The 10636-nt window shown below is 37.4% G+C and overlaps 1 protein-coding gene across 16 annotated transcripts in view; it reads left to right on the top strand.

Annotated features, from left to right (window-relative positions):
• PARD3 (par-3 family cell polarity regulator) overlaps nt 1-10636 on the top strand; it is a 429965-nt gene that overhangs the window by 325395 nt on the left and 93934 nt on the right. For 14 of the 16 annotated variants that reach the window (XM_090143087.1, XM_031616028.2, XM_031616026.2 and 11 more), the window contains one exon: nt 3885-4142. In XM_090143087.1, the coding sequence (XP_089999213.1) occupies nt 3885-4142 (258 nt within the window). Of the gene's footprint in view, nt 1-3884; nt 4143-6559; nt 6639-6950; nt 7579-10636 lie in introns of those variants that run through there. The other 2 variants (XM_090143090.1, XM_031616031.2) reach the window with 2 other exon arrangements.

The raw sequence follows: 10636 nt of genomic DNA, 5'->3' as shown, positions 1-10636 counted from the left end.
TTACGTTCAAAGAAATCCTCAAAATTAGCTGATCTGAAACTTCAGACATATGCATTTTTATTGTGTCATGGAATACTGTTTGGTGAAGACAGTTTAATATAGATATCCACATTGCAAGCCTGAAGCACTCTGGTTGAACACTTCTCCAGATAGTGGACTTCAATAGCAGGAGCACTGCTGATTAAGGCTGAAGTACAGAGCAAATTCCAGGTTGTTGTCTGTGCTTCAGTGTGTTCACATAATCACTTCAGTTTTTCCTACCGTAGTCTGCATGGACACGTCCCGAGTGTGCACTTAATTTGGTGCATGCTAATGGATAACTTAAGGCACGCCATGCATACGGGTGCAGGCAAGGAGGGGACTCTACATAAAAAATAATACGGCATTAAATTCAACTTAAGTCTCAAAATATGTTTTTATATAAAAGCTATTACAATTGAACAAGGAATAGAGTAATATTCAGCTACTAGCTGTGTTCCTTTCAAGAATGTATCTACGTAATTTTTTGGTGGTTTGTTTCTTTGAGTTAAGTATATTATGTCTTGAAGAACAAAAGCTGAGCTGTACTTTAAACAATACTTAAAAATTAATTGGAATACCTATATTTTTGTTATATTGAAAGAATACTGGTTTAGACTTGACACAGCAAATTCAGAGAAGAAGAATGAGCACGTTTTGGATGTCAGTACAGATAGAAATCTTGTAAGTCTCACCTTTGAGTCACCCCTTGTAAATGCTATTAGAGGGTTACTGAATATTTTGGTTATAATTAGCAGGAAAATGTATAACACGTTAGACTCTGATTTTTAATACTGTGTATTAACACAATTTATAAGCAATTGTAGGAAATAATTCTAAAAAAATTCCTGGTAGATGTGAATGTAATTATTTGGATAACACTTCAACAATCAGTTCACTTCCACTTGAATAGGAGTAAGTATTCTTCATTGAACCATGCATGGGAGAATCTTAATGTTAGGATGCAAATGATGTTATTTATGAGTTCAAGCGCATTAAATAGCCAATAAACAGATACATGAGAATATTTTGTTAACAATGAAACTGGGGGCACTGAAGTCTGCACTTGTGGGGAGTGAAGTAATGTTCATGGTCCAAACCTAGATAAGTTCACCAGCACACATCATAGCAGTCAGTAAGAGGAAGGCCAGCGTCCCCGGTTGTCACCAGGTAATTCAGTTTTATGAGCTCATCAGGTTATGTCTTTGCTATACTGTCAGATTTCGTGCATTAATATTTTACTTGTCTAAAGCATTTTTTCCCTCAAATTGGTGTCAGCCATTGTTCAGATATTTGGCAACACTGACCACTGAAATTTAAAATGAAGTGCTAGAGTTTAGTAATATCTTGAAAATTGTGCATTTCCTTTGCTTTTTCCATTCAGAAGACAAATACTAGAGGGTATATTTTCTGCTACAGGGCAATTAAAACAGAAGTACAAATTGGATTTGCTATCTGCAGAGAGATCAAGTCAGCTACCACAGGTCTCCTTCAGACCTGCTTTTCCTCTGGAATACAGAACAATGTAGCATATATTTTTGTATTTTAGAAGCGCGTGTGCAAAAACAAAGTTTAAATTTGAAATAGGTTTGGTGTTTAAGGCTGAATCCTTTGTCAATATAAATTAAAAAAAAAAAAAATCCTGTTGGATGTTGATGAAACTGGGAAATTGTAGAGGAGCATATCTTCACCTGAATAGCGTTGCAGTTTTCTTGTCCATTTTTCCCCTCTTAAAGTAAAAAGCAATCAGTAAAAAAAAAAAAAAAAAAAAAAAAAAAAAAAGCAAAACTTGTTTGCTTATTTAAAAAACTGTTACTTTTTCACAGATTGCTCCTATTTGCATTTTCTTTTTGATTGTATGCTTGTTTTCCTTTCCACTGGACTGAATGCAGGCGAGAGTTGTGGTGTACAAATCAGTAGTACTAGTCATAAAAAAAAGAGTGAAGCTGAGGTACAATTCAGGCCTTTACGTGAATCAGTGAACTACTGGTGCAGCTGTTACTGGCTGTTGAAGAGAGTTCATTGGATCAGTTTGACTCCCCAAACAGTACCCTTGGTCTGTACTTGTGGGTTTTTTGAAGAAAATAGATCTGCCTGTCCGTGTTACCCTTTTATTCCGTTCTTTTGTTAACAGGATCTCTGTTAGCATAGAAAGCACAATTTGCTTGGGGCTCAGTTTGGTGAAGACGTTTTGATTTAGACTTCTCCATAGAAAGCTCAGAGTGGGATTCTCGTGCACACAGTTGTCTTTTGTCATTTGACTTATCTCAGTGTCTATGAGATGTCAGCATAGGGCTGGCAGATGTGACAAGGGCCTACAAGAGCCCTCCTGTCTGGCAGCTAGGGGTCTGGCAGGGTGTCTGAGGGCTGTCAGGTGCCTAAAGCTGCCTGTGCTTGAGCAGCTCAATCAAGACTGGCATGCCAAGATCCCACATGAGACTTACACAGCACTGTAGGTCACATGCTAGGACACATTGACTGCTACGGAAGAGTTGTAACTCTTGTAAGTCTGCTGACAGTGATGGAGCTTGTCTGAAGTGTGATGTCCAACTGTAACCAGAATCCCATCCCTTGTGTGTCTTTTTTTTTTTTTTTTTTTTTTTTTTTTTTGCAAAGGCTCATCTCGAACATGATGTGGCGAAGATAAAAATTTCAAAAAAATGTTGTGGTAACCTAACTCTTAGGTTTTCCTATTTTCAGAAGAGGCAAGGCTTGCTTTCAAAGGATTTAAAGGCTTGGAGCAGGCTGTTCCAGTTAATTGGTCAGCAAGCGGGGGGGTGCCCAGAGCTGTGGTCTGAATGGATAGATATTGTCACACTGTGTGGCTTGATCTATTAGATGAAAAAGGTACACATTTCCCTAATGGAAGGGAGGAGACAGCTGAGTGTTTCATTTTGTGATGATGACAGAGCATTAAATCAGTCTGGGGAGACAGTATTGGGGGTGCTTGTGGTTTTCTTCAGTTCACTGAGCATGTGTGGGATACATCAAATTTTCTAAAATACCAATGAAACTTTGAAGCCCAGATCAAATTTTAGTAATAGGTTTATGTGCTTTTGAAAATTTGACCTGTGCTCGGTTTATATTTGTCAGATTCCTAAATGCCATCTGTTTTTATTTGTCACTTTTGGTCATACAGCTAAACAAATGCACTTAGCTACCAAATCCCAATAGAGCATCACCTTTCACTTTTAATTTTTACGTAAGACAAATGTTAGTACTTTCTGTGAAGAAACTGCCTAGTTCTAGGAGGTGACAGATTCAGTTTGTTTATATTTTAAATAAAACATGCACACATTCTGAACAATTTATACAAGGAACAACTTCCACTGTTTACTGCATGCATACATCCTTAAGTATATATGCGTGTGTGTGTTTTAATCTTATTACATTTTTAAGGTTTGGAACTGTAAGTTTTATAGCGTTGGGCCGAGAAAGTACATTAAGATTCATCCCTGAAGGCAGGTGTTAGAAGCTCTATATCTGTCAGATTTTGTTGGAGCACTATGCGATATGAATCATGTCTGGCCATTCTCAGGCAGACATCAGAATGGTGTAAAGTTCATAAGATGCATAAAACAACAGATAAACTGACAACTATGGCTAATTTTTTTTTTTTACTTTTTAATAAAAGAATAAAATAGATAATCAGCCTTAGCCGCCTTCTTTAAAGCTCACTGTTTTTTGTGGCATTTTTTTTAAGATCTAGACTTCAGTATCCAGTGTACAAGTGAGACTCCCTGACAAACTGAAACTGGAAACACATCAATAGTCATCACTAAGATGGGCTGTCCAAAGTGTCTCTTAGCTACTGCTTTCAAATGAAGGGGGGAGAAATTAGTTTCAGCCTTCTTTTAATTTTTCAGAATTCAAGCAAAAACTCGGGAATTTCGAGAGAGACAAGCTCGTGAACGTGACTATGCTGAGATACAGGATTTTAACCGGACTTTTGGCTGCGATGCAGACCCAATGTATGCTGGAATCTCTTCCTATGACTCATCTTCAAATAGTGGCACAATAACTCTGACCAGCAGACCGCAGAGCCCGAGGGAAGGACAGACAGTTGAAGCCTTGTACGCCCAAGTGAAGAAACCATGGAATTCTAAGTCTTCACCTGTAGACAGGTAGGCACTAGACAGCAACCACTATGCTTTTACCACATCCCCCCCTTGTAATGCTTGTGTCATGGGAGATTACAGCGCATCAATTGGGAAATCAGAACTCCATTTTTTATTAATGGCTTTTTAAAAGCCTTTATGTAGAAAAGTATTGAGCTCCCATAAATCAAATGGTAACAGAGTGGAATGTGAAGTTTTTTTTGTGTAAACTCAGATTTTTTTTTTTCTCATTCTTCAAATGGTTTTGAGTTCAAGACATTTGGGATAATTCATTTAAAATTCAGATTTGTGATATCACCAGGCTTATTTATCAGAACTTTAACTAATATGGCTGTGGAATGCAACGTTTTCTACCTATTGAAAGCAGTTATAATATTTCTGTAAAGCCCTTACTATTTAAGCAAAAATAGGTTAATGGTTATCTGCATAGTTCTGTGGTTCTGAACTTCAGTCTAACAGGTGGAACTTCTTGATAAAATATAGACCAAACTCCAAGCTCTTTTCAGGAATTATATTCTGTTTTAGGGTTGTAACTTATGACTTATGCTTTTCCTGGGGTTACATTATCTAAACTTTGTCACTCTTGGCCTTATCCTGAAATCAGGAAAATTTCTGGTTTCTGTTGGTGGAATTTTGAAAAGCTAAAACAGGCATGCAAACTAATGTAAAGTAGAAATAATCAAAGGCAACATTCACAGCTTTTTTTGTACTTCAACAATGAAAATACGTCTGTTTCCTTGGCTGTCGTCTATGATGTTGAAGTTCTGCATTTTTTCAGTCATATAAAAATGAACATTGAAATCCTACTATGGGAGGTGCTAACTCATTCAGAGAGCATTAGTTTTGCTCACAGTAAAACCACTTGTCATTTTGTTTTCTTCCCAGTTCTTCCCGGAAGAAAATAATGAACTTTCACTTAAATGAGCAGAACAATATCTTTGTTTACTGTGTTTACTGAGATCTATAAGGAAAGCAGCCATCACGGAGAGTTAAACTGATTGTCTAAAAGGTTTTAAATGAAGACTGAGTGATCCTAGATCTATTTTTTAAAAGTTCCTTTACATGATATTGCAAAAAAAATACATTGACTAACTTGACAGTTAAGGACCTTTCAGTTTCATACCTTTCTATTAACATTCAGTATCACAACTGCTTTTTTATTTTTTCACTCATACATTATTCTGTATTGCACTGTGTCTACTTCTTGTGTTAAACAAATCTAGTTTATATATTGTGGATGAGTATTTTATTTCAGTGAAGAAAGCAAAATAATTTCAAAAGCAGACGGCTTCATCTGTGCTCTTGAAATCTTGCATTCCATAGCCTTACATTGATAGGCACTACTATGCTCCAGTGCCTGACATTTCAGGACTTCTGTTATTTTGGAAATCAAGATAGCTTGGTTGGATATGGCTGCCACGTGGTGCCTCTTGCTGCTGTTTTTGTTAGACCAAAGGCAGTGTTTCATGCCTGAGTTGAATGGCATCAATGTCACACCAATAAAAAAAAAAGTTCTTTGATGCAAACCTGGTACGGTGAAATATAAGACCTGTGTGACCCAGCTAACTCTGTGTGATTGCTGATAAAAGAGCCAGGAGAGAGTGAGTAAAACCGAAGATAACGGTGTGCTGAGGGAACCTGATGTTAATGATAAGGGTGGGATAGAAGAGCAGCATGACAATTCTGTGCATTCAGGCTGCCCTGCCAGAGCCCAGCAGCACTGAGGGCCCCATCGCACACAGCTCTGTCAAACTGGGACTGAAGGCCTGGCCTGGCTGGAGAGAGGCAGGAGATGCAAGTTGAGAGGAGAGCAAGAAAGGCAACCTCTTAGTTGTTTAGTGATAAAGGGACAGTATGAGATGCTTGACAATAATCACCTGGAAAGAAATTGTTCACGTGGAAAAAGATTATTTACTACCACTACCAGTGTCCTCTGAAGTATGTCTGGGGGACTGAGGCGTGAGCTCATGGCTGAGCAATCTTCCCAAGGCTGTTCTGTCTTTCATAACTTCATCTTAGAAGTATTAAAGATCTGAATATTATCTTCAGAAATACTTCTGGCTGTGTGTGATACGCTTTTTAGTTAAGATGTTACCTTGTCTGTAGGATGCCTGGCTTTTCACCCCAGAGGCTCTTTTGCCACATGTTCCTTACTGTCGCTTTCCAGCAGTGAAACCTTCCCATGACATCTCATGATGTCCCTTGCCATAGCAGTCATGCAAGTGCCTCTTCATGAGATTCTTTTCAAGGGAGCTCCTGTCTGTGCAGGAAGAAATTTCCTCAAGAAATTTGAGGGAAAATCATTGGTTACAGCTCTGCATCTTTAAAATACTGTCTGTGTTAGCATTCATCTGCAGTAAGTGTTCTTTTCCCTCTGTTTTACCCCTTTGCCCTTCCACTCCTTCTTTTCCTCTGTGTTTCAGAAGTTACCTAAACAGTCCCTTCAAGCCTTTGTGGATGGGAAGAGGAATCTCTGGCAGCACGTTGCTGCTCACTGAGCTGGTAACGGCCAGGCTGGCTCAAATCTTTAGCACGTACATATTAAAAGCAGCATTGTTTATATGGGAAATGTTATTTCTATTACAGTTTGGTGCTAAGTGCCAAACAAAATTTGACATTTAAATATGTCCAAAAGGTTATTTAAAAGTCACTTACAGAGAGACCTAGAACAAAATGTCTCATAATAGTTTGCATACCCTGTTGAACAGATAACAGATTTTTCTTTAACTTGCAAGAGAATTACTGCATCTATGTGAGGCCTTGTCAGGGTTTGTTTTTCTTTAATATTCCTTAAATTTCTCTTATTTTCATCAGCACATGCCACATACTGATGCAAATTTAACCGTGTCGCGGCATATGGATGATAGTAATGTGGAGGACAAGTATGTGAGGTGCTGTATAAGAACAATGGATGACAATGGATTTTTTTGCAAGTTTGATGCGCTACTATGAGGACAACTACTGTAGTGTTTCACCCAGTGATGGTACCACCAACTGATCAGGCAGAGATCCCCAAGTCATTTTATAATGTGATTTGAAAGCTGGATTAAAAGCATGCTTGTTCCTTTTATCTCTTTCTTGAATGTATTTAATATTTGGCCATATCCCAAACACAGTAATTGACAGGTAGTACAAGACAATAAAAAGATGAAGAAAATGGTTATTCACTAATCATTTAGTCCATTCATTTCCCTAAATGAAAAAGGACTGTATAATGCCATTCACTCAATACAGACTTGCAGATCAGTGTATGTGTGGAAGTAACATTGCTTCACCTATCTTACTACCTATGACTATAAATAAAAAAGCCTGTAAATGGTAAATTCTGGAAGTTGCTTTTAGGAATTGGAACTGTTTTAGAATTGTTTCAGTGCAGACTTATGTTGCATTAGAATTAAAGAAATCATGGATGGATTTTGGTGGCTTTCTTTTCTTTAATGTGTTTTTGTCGTGGTTTTTTTTTTTTTTTTTTTTTTTTCCCCAGTGATAGTCATTATCTGTTGAATACATAATTAAGTATGGAAAGTTCTTTATTTTGAGCTTTTTATGAAATCCATATGTAAGTGTAGTTCCTGTGAATCTTGAAACACATTTACATAATCCCAGTTACATAGTCATAGCAACTCTTTGCAGTAGCTAAGAAAGTGTTTTCCCGGTCTTGTTCCTAAAGAATTAAAGCAGTCTTTTCCTAACAGCAGAGCAGTTTACCACTCAGTGGAAATGAAATCCTAGCAATAAATAAATAAAATATTATGGGGGTGATTAGTCATCAGTGTAGCTGCATATCCATCAGCTGCCCTGGCTACATTAGCTCCATCCTACGTATCAATAACTTACAGAGACAAGCTGCTAAGCATTTTTTTTCACTTTCCAACTTTTTATATTACAGTTAATGGAGCAAAATCTAGGTGGAATGTATAATCTATGTATATTTTACAGTACTGGGAAGAAGTATCTTGAGAATTGTGTTCTTGTCAATAAAGCTTTTAGTTTATTTGAGAAATGTTTCTAAGTATGTTTTGCATCATACAGAAGAGAAGCTGTGCTACTGATCAATAATGTTTTTCATGTAGATGACAATGATGCTATACAATGGGGTTTTATAGTGATCACCTGACATCCATAGTTGAGCAGTATGTAGATAGACAACTCCTAATGGACATTTACTGGTTGTCACTGTGTAATTTCCCACCAAGAGTGCATTGTCCTGAAATATAATTGAAATAAAAAGGCACTGTGATGCCATAAATCTAAATAGCTTGAAAATAGTAGGCTAGACTCCCACGGCTTGCTGAGGACATTTTAATGGAAACATAAATACCATAATCATAAGCTTTTTGCATGCATTTTACCATTAAAAAGAAAAAATAAATGTTCATTTTAGAATGAGAGACCTTTATGAACTGGTTTCTTTTGTATCAGAAGTGGAATCAAGTTACGTCAAAGGAATATAAGGGAACTGAAAATCACCCCAGTTGCTTTAACTGTCATCTGTTCAGTGCTAAGAGGCAAAAATGCTATTGTTAAGGTCAGGCTGCACACTTTGCTTACTACTTGCCCAAAAAGAAGAGGAGAAGATTTTATTTACTTGTTAACTTTTATTTACTTGGTGTTATGGTTTTGCTTAAATTGGCACAAAAGTAATGAACCCTGGATGCTGGAAAGAAGCATTCTAATATAACATAATATGTAAGAAGTGTAATAAGCAGACCTCATTTTTCTAGTGTATATACAGTGATTTTAGCAACAGCAAAAACGGGTTGTGAAAACTATGAAGTACAATATTGCAATGCCTGGATAAATATTTGTTAAAAAAAGCAGGCACTTGTACAGCTATATTAAACTTCTTTATTAGCAGTGTCAGTCATAGGAGAGTGCCTAAAGTCTGTGGAATCACTTATGCATAGAAATCTGAGCTTGTTGCCAGTCCCACAATAGATGAAGATATGCGTTATTACTCAGAATGATGCATCCCGTAAGTGTTAGGCTGTTTCTTTTTTCTGAAATAAAGAGATTTTTAGACAGTTTTGAAGTTGGCTAGAGGAGCACTGCAAAAGCTGTAAACTGGCTAAGCAAGGACACTTAAAACCTTCAGAGCTGTTCAAAAGACATGCAGCGTAGGTTGACCGAGATAATGGGGAAGCTCTTCTGTCCTACTTGTGTTTACTTCTGTTCATTGATGTGTGTTTTCCTAAGCCCCTGTTTGTTATGCAAGCTCCCGAAACAACTTCAGAAATTAACAGCAATAGGGTTTAAATCCTTATCTTCCAGAGAGTGTCACCCTTCTGCAGCATAACAAAGCTTCATTCCTGTGAGAATCAGGCTTCTGGAAAGACTTTTTCAGCCTAGAAAATGGTGCGTGTGCCATTGAGGGATCATCAAACAGACTTTCCAAGACAATCCTTTGGAGAGCAGTGGGTTAACAAACTATTTGCAGTTCTCTCATATGTAAAATAGAAAATGATACTTGGAAGTCAGTGTGGTATTTTCTTCCTCCCTGATAACCTGGAGAAGGATTAGTTAGAGCCTCTGTGAGACTTTTCATGGGGTTTAATTTCACTTCAGCACTAACACGTTGGTATTTTGTTCCTCTACCCTTCATGCTATCAGCTAGTAATCCTTACCCCCAGAACTTCCTAAAAATTAGCTGCATCTGTCATACACCCATGCATTTAGAACCCAATAGACAATATTAGCATTCGCATTTTATTATCTTAGGTGGTTGTTTTCTTTTGTTCTTCCATCTTGATAGAATATAAGACAAGTTTTAATATAAATTCATGAGGATTTATTTCTGAAGACTCCCTGTTGTGAAAGTATGCAACTTCACTCCCTTGTTTGAGTTACCATTTCGGTGGAGTAAGAGGCAGACTTAGGGCGAACTCTATTCAGGTTCAGGACTCTGAATGTCCTGTATTCTTTCTTTCTTTTTTTTTTTTTTTTTTTTAAATAGATACCCAACACTGATACTGTTGTGAGAAACATGTTTTTTTCCATTTACCACAACCTCACTTAAACTCTGGTGTTTTTGCTTCCTCTCTCCTCAAGTTGACTTGCCGTGTAATCTAAAGCATTAGAACTGTTTGTTTGTTTTTACAAAAGCAGCAGACGTTGGTACCTCTACAAATGGCTGCACTGGGAAAATGCACAGAAAGATAAGAGGGAAATGAACTTTCCACTCCAGGTTACAAAACAAAGAGGTGCAGTGGGGCCCACCAAAGGCTGACAGTCCTCACTGCCCTTATTCTGAGAGGCAGCCAGCCAGCATTCTTTCCTCTGGTGGTATCTGTTTGGTTTTCTGATTTTCAATTAGATATTTTGTTGCTTGTACAAAAAAGAGAACAGCCTTCAAATGGGAGGAGACAGCATTTAATTAAAAAGAAGAAAAAATGTTATATCTCTGTCTAAAATAAAGTGTGTTGTAAAACCTAGAAAAGTCAGTGTCTCAAGCCTTTAATTGTGGCTTGAAACTGTAATCCTAAAACAAGGCTAACGTGCAC

This window comes from Phasianus colchicus, chromosome 6, assembly GCF_987193195.1.
Source record: "Phasianus colchicus chromosome 6, bPhaCol1.hap1.1, whole genome shotgun sequence".
Lineage (NCBI taxonomy): Eukaryota > Metazoa > Chordata > Aves > Galliformes > Phasianidae > Phasianus > Phasianus colchicus.
Note: the sequence above shows the minus strand (reverse complement) of the source record. Positions and strands in the feature narration are given on the sequence as shown.